General features: G+C 42.2%; 3 protein-coding genes and 1 pseudogene across 3 annotated transcripts; 3 read left to right on the forward strand and 1 right to left on the reverse strand.

The window, feature by feature from the left end:
- Window positions 1–4,155: 4,155 nt before the first annotated feature.
- On the forward strand, window positions 4,156–7,291 carry LOC145485886 (uncharacterized; annotated as a pseudogene).
- A 3,337-nt stretch (window positions 7,292–10,628) lies between these two features.
- Window positions 10,629–14,494, reverse strand: LOC145485887 (putative 2-ketogluconate reductase). Its single transcript, XM_081464538.1, has 3 exons — window positions 14,063–14,494; window positions 12,210–12,375; window positions 10,629–11,531 (listed from the first exon to the last, which is right to left on the reverse strand). Exons 1-3 carry the CDS (start codon window positions 14,486–14,488, stop codon window positions 11,131–11,133), a joined length of 993 nt encoding a protein of 330 aa, XP_081320664.1. The 5' UTR covers window positions 14,489–14,494; the 3' UTR covers window positions 10,629–11,130.
- Window positions 14,495–15,055: 561 nt separating this feature from the next.
- Window positions 15,056–16,745, forward strand: LOC145485888 (allatostatin-A receptor-like). Its single transcript, XM_081464539.1, has one exon. It carries the CDS (start codon window positions 15,069–15,071, stop codon window positions 16,005–16,007), a length of 939 nt encoding a protein of 312 aa, XP_081320665.1. The 5' UTR covers window positions 15,056–15,068; the 3' UTR covers window positions 16,008–16,745.
- A 1,550-nt stretch (window positions 16,746–18,295) lies between these two features.
- On the forward strand, window positions 18,296–19,168 carry LOC145486058 (uncharacterized). Its single transcript, XM_081464759.1, has one exon. It carries the CDS (start codon window positions 18,386–18,388, stop codon window positions 19,166–19,168), a length of 783 nt encoding a protein of 260 aa, XP_081320885.1. The 5' UTR covers window positions 18,296–18,385.
- Window positions 19,169–21,221: the final 2,053 nt, after the last annotated feature.

Genomic DNA, 21,221 nt, shown 5'->3' on the forward strand with positions numbered 1-21,221 from the left:
AACACCGGAGAAAGCATAAAGCTGAGCGGGAAAGGTATGTATTAGTCATAAAAGTTTGTTTTAGACTCCTGCTTACGTGAATCCATGTGTGACATGTGTCGGGTATATGAAAATCAAGAGAAATCTTTGTGCGGCATTTTGAATTAATTCGATTGTTTCTCGAACTTATGTTTTCACTTGAATTCGTATGCAGGAGTCCAAGAATAAAGAAGAAAGAAAAACAAAAACAAGACAAGGAAATTGCAAGGTTTGTAGGGTTAATTACGAAGTCCCGAGAAGTACGTTCCGGCTACGTTCTCTTTCGATCTCTAGCTCTGACACGTGCGATTATCGGCATCTGCTTGTCAATGGGCAAATATTGCCCGGGAAGTTATCTGAGTGTAGCGAGACTTGAATTTATTCCGATTCATTGTCATTATCGTACAGATGATACAGATCTAGAATAGGAATAGGCAATATAGGTCAATAAGCTAAGGCATGGTAACTTTGCCAAGAAGAACGTATCGAAACGTAATCGAACAGAAAGGGTGTTATATTTCGCTAGTAAAGGTAAATCCTATAAATTTAGCGCAATGTCTCTTCTATGCGAAACCAGGAGTAGGCGTACTTGTGGGTCGTAATTTTTGTTCCCAAAACATACCCAAAATTATTAAAAACTAGCAATGGTATATTGCAATTCCTGAGTTTTGATTAATTATATGAGCTCAACTACCATTGACCATAAATATCGAAGAAGAGAAGTGTCACCATATTGGCTTGCAATTCTCTTGGAAGACGTTCAGGTTAAAGCAAATGGCGGAAATTTTCTACGAGACAAAGTGCCGCTCAGATGGCTTAACCAGACGGAAGATATCTTGACATACACTTCCGACGACGTTTGCGATCAAAATTCTCCTAAGTGCATTTTAGCCAGCGTACTTGACTTCACTTGTGAAAAGTCTGGAAATGTGTTAACTGTCAATGTGTCACCTGAGGAGGACATCAGGCTCAGCAGGATTGCAAATGGAGATGTTGGCGAAGAGGAAGATGACAGCGAGAATGAAAACGAAGCTGAGATGCCAAATCATGATGATCACCATGAAGTGACAGGGCAGTCACTTCCACCAAGGTTGGAGGGTGTAAGCTTATCAGGGCGAAGAACAACACGTTTCGTTTTAGGTTGAGCCCAATCATTTACGATCATTTTACACTTAAAATCAGCAAGTCTGGTTTCAATAGTTGAAATGCGTAGCTTTTCGAATAGTTTGCCCCTCCTTAACCCTGTAAATTTTGACAAAACACCTCCGGCTTGCATTTTGCCAGTTGTCAGCAACGAACGGAGAAAAGGGATGTGGTCGTTCACTAAGTAGTTATTGTGAAGATGTCATCGAATGTGACATTCGTGTGTGTTTCAACTATTTAACCAGGGTTGTACACTTATTCATTCTCAACGTTTATTCCTTGGAATTAACAGGGGAAAAAAGGAGAATTTTTTTGCTTGTCATAAACCACATTTTCATTACAAGCGGAGAAATGATAATAGGGTATTTTTATCTGAAGTTAGTGAACATATTGGTGTTTCCACAAATTTCTAAGCCAAAAAATGATCTTATTTTGGTCAATGAATTATATATTTTTATGCAAATATTTCCTGCATGAAACTACTTAGGGAATATAAAAAGAGTTTTTAATAACAAATTGTCGAGAATTGTGCGGGAGATCGACAAGTCGCGAAGTAAATTACAGTACAATCCACGGGAACGGGCTTTCTGCACGAAGATTGTAAGTAGAGTGCAGTAACAAAACACTGAGTGTCAGACAGCGGCATAAGACTGTACGAGGTTTACTACTGTTCTAGTTATTGTTTTGTTGTATAAAAATTCCTACGGAACTCTACAATAATGGACATTTTACGTAAATAAATTTATATCAACCAATTCTTAAGTAGCTACAACAAATGGCTTCGGCTATTGTTTAATGTACTAGTAGCTGTATTGGCTAAACACTGAAATAAAGAAATAAATAGTTTTAGCAGGCGATTTCAATTTGAACATTCAAAGCACCAAACTTCAATTCCTACTACTTTTGGTTCTGTTGACGATATAATCGTTTTGATGAGAACAGTTCGTCAGATAACTTCAACGCTGTGGATTACTCAGTGGACTTCAGAGACGCCTCTTCTTAACAGGTACCCCAACAAGTTAATTATTTTATCAAAAGTTAATTTAATTGATGCCGTATGAACTCCAGTTTAAGGATATTAACACATTTTGATACATTGAAAAGAAAATGGTATTTTCTTTTTTACTCAATTCGTACTTTAATAGCAGAATCTGCTATCGCAGTACGAATGAACATCAGAGTTAAAACCTTTGGAATCCGGAATCTCGGAACGTCTGGAATCCGGAATCCATAGGCATGGAATCCGGAATCCAGTCACCGGAATCCGGAATCCACGATGTGGAATCCGGAATCCAAGACCCTCTTGGATTCCTTTACATGGGGCGAGAGGAAACTTTATTTCTGAAGAGAGCAAAGGCAGTGTTAACAGAACCTGACAGACTTGAGATAGTTGTTAGTTCAGTTCACAACATGCTCCATCCCGCAGTGTTTCTCTTCAAAATTTCGATGTGCAGCTCTTTATGTTTCTTGGCAGTTCAAGCCAAGCTGTCTGCAGACTGCACCTTTGAAGAGGTGAAATCGTGGTAAAGTGCTCATAACACATCAGCTGTACTGATACAGCTTAACGGACAGCTGCCTTACTTTAAAAACGTCATCCATTCCTGTCTGGTGCAGACAGACAATCGAAACAGTTTGATGTATTTGAGGGCTAAAAGAAACAAAGAATCGACAGGTGAGGCCGTCGTATTTTTACGTACACTTTCCTAAGTGCAGTCCGCGCGACGTGTGACCCCGCTATCTGTAGCTGGATTCTACTGAGCAGTGAAATCTTCTGCCATATTGTAATCACTTGTCCGATATCTCGCCTCAGGGCTGTTCCGTTGTAAAAGTTTCAATGTGTGCATATGAGAAGGTAAGCACGACCAATTTACTGACAGTCGGTTCTCCAAGACTCTCGTTAACGAGGCGAGATAGGAGAGCTTGAATTGACTTTAATGGACGCTACTTCACGGCTACAGGGACAAATAAATGGCTTGCCCTCTGCAACAGAGAGACTCGGGAATAGTTTGTTACCTTATTACTAGCCTGCGTGGCAGGCGTTCAAAGTGGAAGAAGAGTGGAAAACTAGAGACGCGGCGACACGTTTATTTCGCGATTTTTAGGTGCGCATATTTCGCGACACAATTCTTTATTACCTTGGCGATGTTACTTTAACATATCCCTGAATTTAGTGAACCGACCTTTTTAAGGTACAATAACGTCAAAAAGGAGTCTGAGCAAGTTTTCAGACCAATTGGAGTCCGGAACAGATCTAGACAACAGCGAGATTCGAAGGTAAAATGTAAATTCCTTTTCTGCTAGGCGTCGTCCTTGGTGTCGCTGTCGTCAATGCCTAAGTTCAATTAACAAAAACGCAACGGCGAGACTTTATGTCAAGAGTAACGACTAAACAGTTCTCACAATGTCCACAAGTAGCTCATACTTGTACGTGAATGCCTTGTTTTCACTCTTTCTTGATTATTGACTTAATTTTAGTCACTTTTCGCGTAATGTTGTGTTGAGCTTCGTGGCCCTTATCGAGATTTATTTTTACGTGTCACGGAAATTTCATGTAATAAAGTATTTCATGACTGTTGTTTTCAGCTTTAGACAGCTGGTGGAAATCTGTCGCAACTGCGTGTTTATGTAGCATTAGATGACTGAGTCTCCTCTAAATTTGTACACACAATTAAGGAGACGTTGCCAGAGCAAGCTTGCAAAAAAGCAATGGCAATGCCTAACTAACGTCAGTCACTACTTGAACTCTCGTACGTATACCTCCGCATGCATATAATGGTGCTATATGCTAACTTCTTTGTTATCCAGTTCCAGAGTTGTAGCGTTACACGAACCAACCGCGAGTCCAAATCAACCTCGAGTCACGAGTCAACATCGAGTCAATCACGAGCAGTGTTGGAGACTAAATTTAAACAGCCCTCGCCATTCGGGCTAGTCTGCGAGCAGGCTCACCTTTGAGTCGCGCGAGAGGCGGCGAAGAGCAAAGCGATCCGGCGAAGAGGCGCGAAGACAGCGACGTTTCCTGCTCGCAGGCTACATTCGGGCGAGTGACTCTCAAAATCCACTCGCCTGGTGTAATTTTCACTCGCCCAGAAAGATGCCTCCCCTCCCAAAAAAATCTTCGCAATGATTCACAAACCATGTTTTTTTATCGGTATCTCGTAATCACGGACGCCCAGCTTGCCATTTCGTGTTGAGCTTTCTTGTTGTAGTCCATTTAGGCATTTACGAGACGCTTCCTTAGGATCGCGGACCGATTGTAATGTTTTGGCCTCGTTTTTATTATCAACTTTTGACACTCCTTGAAAATGTTCCTCGGCTCATCTCTCCAAACTGAAAACAGCTAAACGAACTGTTGGCGCGGCCGGCACCACCGTATTGGCAAATATCCATAGAATCGAGGCATTGGAGTACACAACTTGTCGGCACGTGGAAGACTGACGATTTTTCTTTCTATTTTCAGAGTAATTTCTACTTCAAGATGAATGTTCATGAATTAATGCCGGCTCAACTTGAGACCATGCAGTATCCCTTCATGGACCTGTAACCGTAATGTAAATTATCACTGGACGAAGCCGTATTTCGTTTTGTCTATTTAGGAAACGCGAACATAGAGAACTGTATTCTATTGGCAAATTATTTGGGCATCACAACCGCCAGCTACGCAGGCTACACAAAATTAATCCTGCACTTCATGATCATGATCGATGTTACTGGTGAGATAAATGCCATGACTGATATTTTGTTTTCGTTTGTTTTGTCAGGATCGTTGCATGTGTCAGTGTACGGAGCAGATGAGTCCTCCTTGGGACATCTGGACATTTTACAGTCTTCATTTGATCAGAGTGGTTTGCCTGTTTGCCCATATCGTTCATCGAATGAAGTCAATGAAAACTATTTAACTTTTTCCGGAACGCCTGGTCTTAATTTCACTCTAGAAATTGCCCAAGTAGAAGACATCAAACTAGGTGAGACAAGGCCTTTCACATTAAGCCCGCGTGATCCTGTTCGTGTCTTTGAGTTCGTCCCAACTGAAGATATCTCAGGCACTCAACTTGATGTTACTGTCACTTCTGACTCAACTGACGCGCCAGCTTATTTGAAAGTATCACGTGTTTGCAAGAATGTCGAAAAGGACAATATTGACGAGGTGGACCACAAAGGTGAGTCAATTCGTCTTTCGTTTGCAAAGAAAGGACGGATTACTTTGTCCAAGGTCTCTGTTCCTCCCTTGACTGATTCCACTTCCAGCTGGTTTGTTGGAATTGCAATTAAGAACGCAACAGGAGAAACACGCCTTGGTGAAACAAAGACTGTAAATTTAACTTTGACAAAATCGTTTGATTACTCATACTCTAGACCCTTGTGGGTTTTAGCATTATGTATCTCTCTCGTTTTGGGTGTTGTTGTGTCTTTATGGTCTTGGTTTAGTTTTAGAGAATGTCGGTGCAGGTCTCAGTGCACTGCTTCAGCGGAGACTGACCTAATTAATAGCACAGCAGTACAATTGAGCTGGGGGGAGTTCTTTTCAGCCATGTGGAACGTTATATCTAGTTATTCGTTTGGTCGGGGTTCTAAGACTTACTCTTACATCACGTTTATTGTAGGTTCAGTTTTGATGGTGGGTGCATGTCAGTTTGTCTTTGCAAACTGGTATGTAATGATTCACGAGGGCGATAGAGATAACTGTTATTACAATGATTTTTGTTATCGAGTAAGGTACTTTGATATTCCATACAATTTAATGATAAGTAACTTAGCGTACATCTTACATGGCCTAATCTTAATTGTTAATGTTTGGTGCATGGAGTCAGAGCTGCTTGCCGGGTGTAGAAAACGTGCTAAGCGAGAAAGAGCACGACAGAATGACAATCAGAACCTTGAAAACGACGATGATTTAGAGCTGCGCGCTGAAAAGCACAAAGAGAAGTTTACTTTCACCATAGGTTACGCTTTTGGCTGGGCACTGACTTTCGAGGGATTATTTTCATCGCTTTATCACCTTTGCCCAAGTAAGTTAACGTTCCAGTTTGATACAGCTTTCATGTTTGTTATTGCAAGTTTGATTGTTGTTTTGTCATATAATGGCATTGACAATCAGGAGTGTTCTGGGAACATAACAGCAAAAAACCAAGTGGCAGCGGCAAATTTGTTCCTCTACTTTTTGGTTCCGCTTTTCATTTTTAATTACCTGGGCACAATCTATCATTCCGAAGCAGGGCTGACGATGGCTATGGATATACCGTTTTTGTTCTTTCTGGTATTGTGGGTTGTGCTCATGGCATGGTGGGCAGGATGCAAGCTTAAGCTTTTTCCTGAGAGATGCTCATGTAAGAAGGAAAGATCCCGTAATGAACCAGGTATAGCGGGAAGCGAAGGATCCGAACAAAAGTTAGAGAAGGTAACAGTTTATTTTTATTGCATACGTTTGTTTGTACTAATCATTTTTGTTATCCTCTTGGCAACTAAAGTTATGCACTTTCCAGAAACCTTTTTGTTCACTTGTATCTGCGAGACTGTAGTTGTCGTTGTAGGCAAAGGAGTTGCTCCGTTCTTTGAGGACTGCTGCTGTAAATGTCAATGTAGATGTACACCACGAAACTGTTTCGTATCGCAGGTAATCTATGCATTGGCAACAATGGGCGTTTGGATTGCTGCATTGGTGTTTTTCGTTGGTGGAAAAACAACAGATAAAGTGAAAACTCCTGAGCAATCCCGTGATCTAAACCAGGAATGCTATTGGTTGGATTTTTTTTGACAGCCATGATATATGGCATATTCTTTCTTCTTTTGCATTGCTAATGAGCGCACTTTTAGCGCTACATGCACATGCTCCAAATGCCTGTGAAAATGGAAAAACTGAAGCTAAAGGAAATACGGGTTCAAATACCGGTGAAAAGGGTGAAACCCAGGAAACTGGAACTGAAGGTGAGATGGATTGATCGACACAACAACTAATACAGTTTACGAAATGAGAAGTTACCTGGAAGTAAGTTTTCGGTATCAATAACTTTGAAACACGACAGCCTGTAGCTACTATAGTGACTGTGAATCTCGGCAAAAGAAGTAAAACTACTAACCGTGTAAAATCTGTTGTATTACTGAACCAGAACCCAAATGAGAGGCTTTCCAAACTAAGGGACCGTTCATTTTTTATAAGGTAGGGGGGGCTGGTGGGATTTGGGGGGGCCATGCGAAAAAAAATGGCTTTCGAGGGGGGGCCATCCCAAAAAAATAAGGGAAAAAGGGGGGGTCACGTGAAATATTTTAGTAAAACTTTAAAATGGCATAATGTTTGAATATCAAAAAAATTGCTATAGAATAAACATAGAAGGCAGGATACAAATTTATTACAAACTTTCCTTCTGCTTTAAAAAAACGTTTGGCGACAAAAAGCATTTGTAGCTACTGAAAATTTAAGACTGTTATTTTCGAATGCAACTTTCACTGGCACTCATCTTCATCTTCGCTGTCGTCGAGTTCTTCGTCGCCGCTTGTGCTGCTATGGGAGTCTCTTTCACCAATGTTGCAAGAAGCAGCAATGCTTTCCGTCAGAGTGTACTCTTCAGGGTACATGAAGGTGTAAACATAATCTCTGACTTCCCGCTCAAGGTTGGTGGTGATTCTGCTTCTTGCAGCATTGGTGAAATAATTCCCTTCCAAGAGCTGTGCGATGTATGGCCCATCTCTTCTAAATATCGACGTGGCAACATCCTCAACTTTAAGACACTCTACCGGGACGGCCGTTCTAGGAGGGTACACAAGGCATTGTGGAAGATCATTTCCTAGCGGGTTTCCAACACAGATTCCATAAACTCCTTGGACGTTGTTTTCAGTCCGCTTCCTCTTTCTTTCATTTGACTTTCTGCGGTTTTCTTTTTTCCTTCTCCTTTTGTTGATGTGCTGTTTGAGTATGCCTTTGAATATGCTGTTATAATTGCTCTTCTTATTTTCTAGTGCTTCCATGTCCTGCGTGACCTTCGTCAACTTAGCTTCTGTACATTTGATCTGTTTTACATTAAAACTGTGGGCAAATTCTTCGCCCTGCTTTAAAGCAAGCCCATTGGACTGAAAGAGTGTGGAATCGTGTTCCTTTACATCTTTCAATATGACATTCAACTTTTCCACCATTGCTCTGTGCTCTTTGATGGAGAAGTTCAGTTTTCTTCCATCACTGGGCTTCAACTGGTACCCTTGCATGGAAAACTCACTCGCCCTTCTGAACAGCCATCCGCACCTAGAAAAATTGCTTCTTTTGCTTGTAAGATGTCAAACTGCCTGGATCGTTCAGCTGTAAACCTTTTCTTAAACGACTCGTCGCTTTCCCCATTATTGCGCATTTTGGAATGAGCCTCTTTCATGATGCTCATGTAGTAACGCGCTCTTTCCCCGATTGGATTAACAACATAAAGAAGAAAGAGCATGGAAGTGGCAGGCTGGTTTTATCTGACCCAGAGAGCGTTGCTCTATTTGCAGATAAGTTTATTGTCAAATCGAAGTTTGTGGTGGATTATCTTCAGCATCTTGAAGTGCTGGAATTTAAAAAGAAAAAGAGAGCAGAAGAAAAGACAAAGTTAAGTAGGGAGGAGGATTATCCTTGGACTGAGTTGTGCGAAGATCTAACCAAGCTTAAAAAGCTACGTGTTCCAGAACTAAACAAGTACTCAAACCACCACGGGCTGAAGCAGCATTTGAAAAGCAGCAAGAGTGAGAAAGTAAAGGCAATTGTAAGACATTCATGCTTGCAGCAGAAGAGTCCTCTCAGAGCTGGCCAACCAACACTGAGAAATGCCAGGACATTGACACAAAATGACAACAGGGCAAGTGCTGACAGCAGTGAAACGGATGAAAGTGACACTGATGAGTATGACAGTGATGCCATTGACTCTGGGGGAGAAGATGACTCAAGTGACGTCATTCTTGCATTCATCAATTCAGATGAGGAAGATGCCAATTAGAGGCCAAATGCCACACGCTCAGGGCGAGCCATAACTAGGAGATCCGAAATTGACTTCTCTTTCTTTTGATTTGTTTTTTAAACAACAGCTCTCTGTCGTATAGAGATTGTAAATATTGTCTTCATAGTGAGCACAATAACGTGAAGTAGGGGGATAAAAGAGAAATATTAAAAAAGTTGAAATCTGAATATTGTTTGTTCAATTTTTTTTTTTGGGGGGGGGAGGGTCATCCCAAAAAATGTCCGCTATATGGGGGGGCCATGTGAAAAAATTGGTAAGCTGAGGGGGGTCATGCGATTTTTAAATGGTGCTTCCCAAATCCCACCAGTCCCCCCTCCCTCATAAAAAATGAACGGTCCCTAAGACGAAATGGAAACTTTATGGGTTAGAAAGGACGCCAACTCTTTTGTAAGAAGTAAGCAACAACACAATGAAGTTTCCTGGATTGTTTGTTTGGCAATAATCCCTGACATAGTCACCGGTCAGTTTTGATTAGATACTTGTTATCTGCTATTGAAAGCATGTTTCTCGTTTTGTTTTACACAACATACAGTCTGAAATGAAAGCAGGAGTGATGAAAATTTTGCAATGTTTAATTTCCATTCTTTTAGTATTTAACGTGTTCCCACCAGTCGGGCCCGGATAAGATTTCACCTCCTCTCCGAGACCTGTGCTTATTATAGCACAACACTACATTCTCTAGGATCCAAGTGTGTAAAATGATTCATCTGACGAAACGTTGTTAAGAAAGTGCTAATTGGGGCGGAGTGGCAGTTCTATCGAGCAACATTGTATGGACCGATTGCTTGGCTGGGGGAGAGGGGAGGGGAGGGAAGGCTAATCTTTCGTCGACCGTTTCGCGATTTTGTCTCTCTTGTTCTGCGTAAAGAAAAGTCTACCTGGAGCAAGTCTAATTTAACTTCCATTCACCGTTAGTATCGAGTTAACTTCATTTATATCCTGTTTGAAGTTACTTACACCATCTGATGTCTAGCAGCATACCTCCTACTAGGCCGAAGAAAGAGGAGCCTCCCCCCTTCCCCATATAGAATCCTTCAAACGTTTCTACATTCCTTAGACATCGAGTAAGATCAGTAAAAAGTGTTTGAGCAGAATTTGTTAAGCTGAGCCAAGGAAGGGTGGTGTGAGACACTTGCTTAACTCCTGTTTCCTGTTAAAACATTTAATCTCCTCTTTAGGTAAAATATCATATTTAAAAGTACACCTCAAACTAGGGTGCTCCCCCCTAGTTTAAAATCTTCGATGAAATTTCGCTTTAAAGCTACATGTATGCAAAAATTTCTCTCTACTGTGCATTTTTTTTTTATCTATTAAAGAACGTGTATTTTACAATATGTTTTAGAATAGTCTTGATAGCTTGTATAAAAGGAGGTTTCTCATTTGTTTGTATCAACTGAGATGTAGTTATAGATTTTTATATGAATTAACGCATATTTCAGTGGTACTGCTAACTAAAAAGATACAAGAGTATATTAAAGAAAGTAATGTAGATTTTCGTGTAACGATTTCAGTAGCTTTATTTAGAAGAACGTTACTGAGATATCTAGTCCTATACATTACTGCTATTTAGTTTCTAAGGCTTTAAAACACCAGGAAAGATATGTCTGATTTTTACCTTATAACCGTGCTGATATACAATAAAATGTCTTTGCAAAAGCAGTATATTTTTTTTTCTTTTGAGTGGTATGCCAATTTTTATTATTATTATTAGCACTATTTTCTTGATTATAGTGCATTGTCCCATAACACCACGGCTGTTCCTAAAGAATCGTTTTTTTCTCGGGAAATTAGCCTTGTTCGCGCAGCTAGTTAGGGAGGGGCACAAAGTAAATTGATTACAAAAACAATTGTTAAGAGTACAAGGATGACAACTGGCCAGTGTATAAATATTGGGATATACAGTGTAAACTAGGACGACAAAACACGACAGCACGAAGCATGAAGAAGTTGAAAAAGAGGTCACTTGATCCCACAGTGGAAATAGAATCTGACTTCAATTCAATCCAAAAGGTAGCTTCTCTCCAATCAGACCAGCTTTTAAATTCATCAGAACCGCTTCCATCATTTTCATTCTTGTGCCAGCAGTTGCGGAGCCAAAATGAGGCGTCAATGTTACATTAGACAGTTTTAACAAAGGATGGTCTCTGGGAAGAGGCTCTGGTTCTGTCACGTCAAGAGCAGCGGCTCTTATTACACCATTCTGCAGTGCATTGGTCAGGTCAGTATGATTGACAACCCCCCCACGTGAGATATTGATCAGTGTTGCTGTTGGTTTCATCAAAGATAACTCTCTTGTTGTTATCATATTTGTTGTTTCTGATGTGAGAGGGGTGCATAGCACTACAAAGTCTGACTGATACAGAAGATCGTCCAAAGTACTGCAGTACTGAGCACCTACAGTGCAAGAGGTCCAAGAATTCATGAAATTTGTATCTTGTGTAATATCAATAGAATCACAATGGAAGTTACTTTGGTAAACCAGTTTAAACCAAAATCACTTAATATCAGGCAGAATTGCTTCGGAAAGGACCACCCTAATATAATTAAACAAAGATGTCTATCTATCCAATAGTTTCTCCCTAGGTTAAAGATATCTTGCAAGCCAATGTCATCAAACCTTTTGCACATTATATTAGCACCTAAGAAGTCCAACACAGACAATTCGAGTGTAAGGAGCAAAGTGACTTTGCCCTGACGAAGGACCAATGCTCGGATTGTCAGCTTTGACACAAACTCAAGGCCTAGAGTTGACACAAAAAATTGCAAGCTTTTTTCAAGGATTTTTCAAGGTTTTTAAAAATTTGTTTTTTAAGGACTCTTGCCAGAATGTAATTTTACAAGTGGCAATAGAAATTAACATATACATGCACCTTCCAAATTAGCAGGTTTTCAAGTCCACAAGTATTCGCTCCATTTCATCACACACAAGAGCATGAAAACACAAATGAACATTGGTCAGTTTGGTTTTGGCTGGCATTTCAACTTCCTTGTGATGTAATATACTTATATTCTGAAACGTTTTTAGTTCAATGGAGAACAAAACAGTGAAGTACAAGTAAAGTATCAACTCACCAAATTGTTTCTCCTCAACTTCTTTCCTGTTCCTGTTGTGGTAGAGAATTTTCATGTCAAAGCCAGTGGCTCGTTTTGCCAAAGCACATCCAATCCTGCCCAGACCAACAATTCCAATAGTTGATCGACTAACCTTGCTGCCAAAATAGCCATGCAAGTGAATAAACTAAAAAAAAAACAAAAGAAAAAACGAAAGCAACAAATGGAGGCGTGGTCGTCTCAAGGTTGGTACAGACACCTCCAGTTCAAGCGGTCCAGATTCAAGCCCTAGCTGGGGTTATTGTGTTGTGTTCTTTATCTCATACAATAACACCCCTTGATCTTTCCTACTACCGCAGCTCTTGGACTGGAGAGAATGTGTAGAGTGTGAGCGTGTCAATTTTGATACAGGGCAGTATTGCTTCCCAAAGGGCCACTCTGATACAATTGAACAAATGTGTCTATCTTTCCAAATACAGTGGAACCCCGTTAATACGGTCACCAACGGGTCATGGGGTAGGGTCAAATTTCATGACTCGGGTCTATTTCAGGTGATGTCTTAACAGAATTATGCCACAATTACACTTCTGTTAAGAACTGGCCTTTTTAAAATAAGCATTCGAAATGCAGATATAACTTCTAAAAAAATCAAACTTCAAAAACATACAATATTACACATGTAACCACGAAAAGATGAACATAACTGGTTTGAGTGGCTATTATAGGATTATACAGATTGGGATTTCAGAATGTGGCTGTTGGCCATATTAATAGGGTGGCTGGATTAACAGGGTTTTCAAAAAGATTGACTGCAATAACAAGGTGGCCGTAGGGTAACTGTAAGGCAGGGTTCCACTGTAGTTTTTTTCCCAAGGAGTGGCAGAATATTTTAAAGACAACTTACAAGCTACTGTCATCAAACCTTTTGCACATTATGCTGCCTAGCATTTTTTGAGGTTTTTTAAGTGAAGCAAAGCATTATGCAGGCATTTTAGTAGCCTACTAGTAACAAGAAGGGTTCAGCAGTTTTAGGTTTCAAGAGTCAAAAGCTTTTCAGAAATTATTATTAATACCACCAGAGCTTGAAATAATTTTTATCATGTGATGTGACATGTGTCCTTTCAAATGTGCAGTTCCAGAAAATATCCATACTCCCCCCACAGAAGGGATTGGAGTTTCCTGGGGGGTGGGTGGTTCTGGAAGACCAAAAAATTTAAAGAAATGTATGAAGCTTAAGTGGAATTTCCAGAGGGGTGGGGAGGTGTTAGAAAAAATCCCTTCCGTGGGGGAGGTATGGATATTCTCTGGAACCACACAATATATACCTTGGCCACACATATTGGCAATTTGGTAGGATGTTAATTAAGTATCATTTGCATACACAAACAATCTAATGACTCAGTCCTCAGGCATACGCATCCTTACAACCATTTGAGACCCATTGGAGAGTCCTTAGGGATGGACTATGATTTTTGATGGGGGGGGAGGGGTGGGCAAGTTCCTGCACAGCAAAAACTGCTAAAAAACAAATCATTCAAGGCGAGCCATGGAGTAAAAAAATGAGCTAGTACTTTCTACTGTACAGATTCTGTGTTTGACTTAAAAAGAATTCTTGCACAAGCTATTGCCCACCGAAAAAAATCATGCACAACCTAAAGGTGAGAAAATTGCCCAACCTCCCCCTCAAAAAAATAATGGTCCAACCCTTAGTATGCAAAAAGTGATTTGTCACGCAATCATGGAAAACATAGCGTGACCTACCACTGTAACTCGAAGCAATGTGTGGTCGTGAACTGCCTTAATGGGCAGCCGCATTCGATACCAATCTTCCGATAGGATAGTAATTGTAATGTTTTCACTGAAGTGAAGCGTACCTGCTTTGTTTCAGGACTTCTGGCAATTCTATCTCCCTCGACAACGTTTCTAGCAGAAGCCATCAAAAGAGCAAAACCCATATCGGCCGTACAATCATCGACAGCCCCTGGTGTATTCCCAACGGCGATTCCACGCTCACTAGCTGCCGCAATATCGATATGATTAACACCAACACCGCAGTTACTAATAACCTTCAGATTAGGTAATAAGTCCATCAACTTTGCGTCGATGTGACAATGTTCCGGCGTGTAGTGCACCAAACCTTCGACTCTCTGGACGAGCTCATCACTTAGTTTTGAGATTTCAGCCGGATCAACTACGACCATATCGAAGTTAGCTTCATCTTCATCTAGTATTTGTTGTAGTTCAGGGGGAAGTGTGATAGCAGGAATGCGCACTATTATAGGTCTCAAATGTGTTGCCATCGCCAAATCGTTGCATACAAAGTCTAACAGCGTTTTTTCCGCTCTTTCCTACAATTCATTGTAGTTCCCAGACCTCGTCAATGTTAGTGACGTCACCACTAGCCATTTTTACACGATCTCTCCTCACCTTTATTCCAGTGTCCCTTTGTGTCTTCCTGCTGGTCGAGGGAGTCAAATAGGCGATATTCAGCATAAGAGTATGGGCCGGCATGTTTGTGAATAAATTTTAGGGGCTATGGAGTTGTTTACTTTTGGGGCAGGGGTGATAAATGATAGCAGAGGTAGGGGAGGGTTAATGCCCTCCCATGCATAGCTAAACGCCAAAGTATACTGCCCAGGCGTGGAAATAGAAGATTTGGTTTCGAAACGGACGTCAAAGGTGAAGCATGCATAGTAAAGCACGTTTCAGCGACTTATTCAGTTTGTCAGCTGGCTTAATCAGTTTCAGTACTCCGCGAGCACCACGCGATCTCCCTATGTATTTAACAAGACATCGGGTGTGTACAGACAATGTTCCTCTGATTAGATTATATCAAACCTCGTGAATGTGAGGCGCAGGTGACGATATCCCGTCTGAATCATGCAGAATCTTTCTTCCAACGGGTCCGATTCATCCTTGAGTACCGACGATTGTCTCTTACCAGTGGCTCACACATTTGCTTTGATCCCCATCAATATCTTGTCAAGTATCATTGGAACCATCGGTAACGCATTGGTGATAGCGACAGTTTACACGAACGCGAGTATGCAGATCATACCTAACTTTTGGTTAGCGAGCATGGCCGTCGCCGATTTAATGGTCTCCTCCCTGGGCCAGCCTCTGCTAATAGTGTTCTGGGGATTGCAGCTGAGTGACGATTGCAACGAGCCCGTGTCAGAGACGTTTCGTCTTATTGGCAATATGTCGTGTTCGGCTTCGGTTCTTCACTTGTGTTTTATCAGCATTGATCGTTGCATTCTGATTGTCCGACCCCTTGATTGTAAATCGATTCGCACCATGAAGAGGTTCAAGATTGCCCTCGTCATCGCCTGGACGGTGCCAGTCGTTTATGGTGTTTTGCGTATGACAGTGAGCAAGAAGGCGATATCTTATTTCACGGTCCTTGCCGCCGCTCTCTGTTACTTGATCATCATTTCCTGCTACACCTTGATCATAATAAAAGTTTGGAACCGTGACACGGAAACGCTGAAAGGTTCAGTACGCAGTCCCGGAAGACAGAGTGGGTCACGGTTGGTTGAACGTCGCGTGACAGTCACGGTGGCCATTGTTGTTGTAGTTTTCACTATTTGCTGGATTCCACTGATGTACCTTCGTGCTGCATACGCCAAGAGTAATGTTGGTGTGGCATACAACTGGGCAAGAACGCTTGCTTTGAGCAATTCAGCGATGAATCCGTGGATTTATTGTTTTCGCATGGGAGAATTTCGTGCCGCGTACAAAAAATTGCTGAGGTGTAGCATGGGTCTTTTCAAGCGTGACACAAGCGACCAGTACGATGTCAACAGCAGGGTTCAGTGATTGAGTCACAACATGGAATGATCGTAAGGCAGGGCCTCTGCTAGAAGAGTTGTGCGACTGCCTAAAGAGAGTTCAATATGCACAATTTATAGTTATGGACCTCAAAACTGCCTAATTTGCCAAGTTTGGAAGACTGCAATTTTAAATGTGAATGTAGATTTTTCCGGCCCAGGCTGAATATTATCCTTATTTTTTTGCCGATTTTATGCTGAAACAGGAGCCATAATCGGGGACGGAGACCGTAAGCGCGCGTCATTTTTAGTATTAGGGTTGTCCCCATGATATGGGACAATAATTCTATTTTTAGAACAAGTTGCGCCATCGCCTGCGGCACACGCGCGTACATGCTGCGAGGATTTTTGCGGATGTCGCGCGGAGGAAATGGCGTCCGAAATTCCCGAAAATTTTCATGTTTTTGGCCCACAACTCAACGCGTTCACGTCTGTTGGAATTTTGCTTAAGTATTTTCGTCGTAAGCTGCTCCAGTTTGAGTGAAGTAAGACAGTGTCGAATTTAGGTATGTTCCGCTGTAAGCTTATATATATCGCTGACCAAGTTGTGTTCCGACGGATGCTTCTTTTACTTGAGCTGTACATTACTCCACTTTAAATTTCACATATGTTGAAGATTAACAGCTTTTCCATTACACAGCAGAAAACTAGCTGGATATATTTAGATATAGCAGAGCTTCAGGGCTTCATAGTTTCCTAGCTCCTCTTGCCACACACTTGCGAGGAATTTGTCAGTCTGTCGCGACCGAAAAGTAAAACAAAATAATTGCTAGTTTGAGTTTCGCCTGAATTGTAAGCAACGCTAGTAGTATAGGGGAGCGGTTTGAGACCTAGCCAATCAGAGCGCGTTATTTGGGACACGTGACGCGTCTCGACCAATCAGCGTGCAGGATTTTCGGCTCAGGTCAGCGGTTGCACTAATGCTTTTTAGCGAGGTCTGGGGCGAGCTCGGTCAAAAGGGGACCGCGCGGGGTTGGACGCGAGGACGTGAGGGGCTGGGGAGCGGAAGTGACGACAGACCACGTGATCCGTTTTCAAATTTTATTTTTTTACAATCCAGATTGTGTCCAGGTTAATCCGCTGGTGTAGGGTGCGTCTGGGTAGTATTCGGGTGACCAAAATCGCGTGATACGAATGTTCGTGACGGTGACTTCGTTTCTGTCAAAAGCGTACCTTCGTCCTTCCCGTTCGTAGTCGGCAATGTGAGTAAAGTGTTCTCGGTGCACGACTTCTTGCAGGCAGGGATACACGGCGCCGGGAATGATTCTGTTGATCAATCGGTAAAAGGTTTTTCTGACTTCTGGGGTGGGCTCGTTGGGGGTGTTGACGGAGGCGTGAATGAACATGGGGTTTCTGCCATCGGGCGAAGTGGAGATGAACCAATCCAGTTGGACCCAGAAGATGTACCACACAAGAGGATCGATGCGAAAAGGTAGCGTGTCCCAGGAGCTGCTCCCTTCTTGGTGAATGTTGTGAGCCGTGGCGCTGGCTCGTGTATCAGCGATGGCATTTCGGGCGCGTTCCAAAGGCGTGAGACCTGCGAGTTCGTGAGGTGGTACCCAAATCGGGTGATTGTCGGGACTGACATTCAACTGTTCGTTAGCTCGTAGATCGTGGTCGTCATCAACGCTGACGGTGTCGTTACTATCCTCGAGACAGGGACGACGACAATGACCGCATTGGAAGCTTCGTTCGTTGGCCTTTTTGAAGCAGCGTTTGTGCAAGAATTTGCCGCAGCAGGACATGACGTGACAACGTGTGACGGATTGGATATCTAATTCCAATAAACAGATGAAGCAGGCATCTTTGAACGGAGAGAGTTCGGGTCCCATACCTTGCAATCGTAGACTTTGTCGGGAAGCCATGATAATTGCAGCATGGTCTCTGGCTCGCTTCTTTTAAATAGGAGCGGGTCATGTGATTTTTTTATGGTTCCGGTAGAGGGGGGTACCCCCCCATCCCCCCTCTGATGACGTCATGAGAAAGGCGTTGATTGGTGGAGGTGTGGATTAAAAGAGGAGGGCGCGCCATACTTGGTTTTATTTCAAAATGACGATTACGCGAGGTTTCCTCACCATCGTGGCAGAAGTGGACATGACGTTAGAACAGTTAAGTGACGAGTGGGAACGCGTGCAATCCAAGAGGCGACGCGCTAGGACTGAGGATGCGCGGGAATTGTTAAATAGAAAGATGAAGCTTATAGTGAGGGTGATCCTGAGATTGCAAAAGTGTCGAGGGCGTTTGATCAAGATTGATGAGGAATATGGCAAACGTCAGCAGTACCTCGACGACTACCTAGCCAAAGAAGGCATTCAACTCGAGGTCGACCAAATTCAAAAAAATCCCGGTCGGCGGTCTCTGGCCAAAATGATGCTCAACAGCTTCTGGGGCAAGTACGGGCAACAAGGGAACAAGAGTCAAGTCGAAGCCATTTCGTCCCACGCCAGGCTTCACACCCTCCTGACTGATGACAGTCAAGAAATTCAAACCCTTCGTGTCATGAACGATGAGATGATTGAATTGGTCTACAAACACGTCCAAGATGAAGAAGCCGTTCAAGTCAACATCAACATTTTCGTGGCCTGCTTCACCACCTGCTGGGCCAGACTCAAACTCTACCGAGAAGGACTCAGTCAACTCCAACCCCAACAAGTCCTGTACTTCGACACAGACTCCATCATCTTCTCGCATCGAGAAGGGCAACCCATGCCACCCTTAGGCGATCATCTCGGCCAATTCACCAGCGAATTGAAACCAGGCACTCACATCGTGGAGTTTGCGGCCGCTGGCCCCAAGAATTACGGTTACCGAACCAACGACGGTAAAGTCGAATGCAAGGTACGCGGTTTCACCCTCAACACACGTGGGCAAGCCCAATTGAACTTTGACCTGTTAAAAGAAAACGTCATACAGGAAGTCACCGAACCCCGCGAAGAACCACGGGAAATCAGCGTACACAATCCACACAAGATTAAACGCAATGTTCAATCCAAAACATTAGAAACGGTCGAAGAAACCAAACGATACAAAGTCGTCTTCGACAAACGCGTCGTGGATCCCGACACTTTCCTCTCGTATCCTTACGGATACACCCGAGCCCACATCGACGATACCGACATGAACAATGTCAATCATTTACTAGAATTGTAAATAAAATTTGAAAGCTGATCACGTGGTCTGTCGTCACTTCCGGTCCCCAGCCCCTCACGGTCTACCACTTCCGGTCCCCAGCCCCTCACGTCCTCGCGTCCAACCCCGCGCGGTCCCCTTTTGGCCGAGCTCGTCCCAGACCTCGCTAAAAAGCATTAGTGCAACCGCTGACCTGAGCCGAAAATCCTGCACGCTGATTGGTCTAGACGCGTCACGTGTCCCAAATAACGCGCTCTGATTGGCTAGGTCTCAAACCGCTCCCCTATACTACTAACGCTTGATGTTTCATCCAAGGCCCAATAACTTTACGTCCTTAGATACTGCTCAGTTTTATTCGTGTAAAAATCCAGTAAATTCTCTGTTGTCAATGAATGAGAGCGCCCGCTGATGCGTGTTTTCAGTACAGTCAGTAAACATGACAAATTGTACTTCCGCCGCTCTTTCGTGTGAAAGCGTACATCGAACTCAAACAATAACTCTATAGTTTTTAAATATGTTTAAGATTGATAAATGTTTGAGAACATATAAAAGCTAAGCTGGAAATATGTGAATAAAGCAGAAATAATCAGCAAAGTTACGATGACGCTTTCTTTAATCAACTTGGAATAACGATTTCGAGTTTGTTGATCGAGTTATCAAAACTCCTTGTCTATTTTCATTTTCGCAGTGTAAAACTTCACTATGCTCATGTTGAAGAAACACACATGATGTTAGTGGCCTTTTTTGCGTTCGTGAAATTTGTTACAGCATCTCAGCACAAAAGATAACGAAGGAAATCTTTGTCAAGATTTGTTGACAATTCAAACACCGACTCGGCCTTGAAAGTGCACGAGCTGCACTATGCAAATGAGCTAATTGTACGCGTCAGACTTTCCTTTCAAAAACTTTTGCAAACTCACCAAACAAGCAGAAACAATAAGAAACCGTCAAAACAGGTTTTGGTTATGATGAACCATTGTCTGAGAAACTCACAAATTAACTCGATACCAGAGTGTAGAGTTTTCTTGCTATATTCTTAAGTCAGAACAAACGCAAAAACATACGCGTAAGCTTACAACTAGCGTGAGCAGATCTTAGTATTCATTCCCAGCGCGAGATTGAAGTCTTGTTTTCGACCCTGAAAAACCCACCTTTTCCGTTAGCTCAGAGCATAAAACTACATATAAGCGCCCTGGTTCGTATTCCCTGCCTTATTCCCTGCCATCGCTGTGAAAAATACGCAAAAGAATCTCTCAACTCTCACCATTTGATCACACAACGTGACAACATCCACGCGAGAGCCCCCGACACGTGCGTGAATCCGGGCGGATATATGACGTCAGGATGGCGCAATTTGTTCTAAAAATAGAAAAATTGTCCCATATCATAGGTACGCGCGAATCCCGAGACTTACGGTCTCCGTCCCCGATTATGGCTCCTGGCTGAAAATATTCTTGTGAATAATCTTAGACAAAAGCGCCTGTCTGAGATTATAGTGTATCGCATTTTCGTTTAAGAATATACTGGGGTATCAACTACAAGTGTACACAGATAACAAACATAACTTCCTAGCTTGCAGAAATGTTGTTCGCAACGAGCTTAAGGCTAGTGCTAGCTGTTTTTTGGCTAGTTTCGCCGTTTAGAGAAAGGGAGAATTTTATACGGTTTGGTTAAGAACATATAATTGTATTGTATTTTCAAATTTCCAACAAACAAAATTGTATTCTTTTCAAAATCTCGGTCTCGGTTTTATCAGCTTAAAATATTCTTACAATTTCGCAAATTTCAATATCGATATTCTTATAAAATATATTCTTCCAAAAAAGCGTTTCACTAAAAATGTCAAAAGCCGCTCAAACTCGCAATTCCTCATTCCAACAAGCTGAATTTTTTACCTGTAGAAGTTTCATCAATTGTATTATGTCAAAGTTTGACGGAGTTCTGAATTTTGTGTCCGTGTTAAGCGGGTACCGGTCCAATGAGAGGGGTTCCGGAGCACAACCAAATGCTCAGAAATAACATCAAAGGAAATGCGAGATTGTGAACGATATGATGAGTGGAAAAAAAATCATGT

This window comes from Orbicella franksi, chromosome 4, assembly GCF_964199315.1.
Source record: "Orbicella franksi chromosome 4, jaOrbFran1.1, whole genome shotgun sequence".
NCBI classification, from domain to species: Eukaryota; Metazoa; Cnidaria; class Anthozoa; order Scleractinia; family Merulinidae; genus Orbicella; species Orbicella franksi.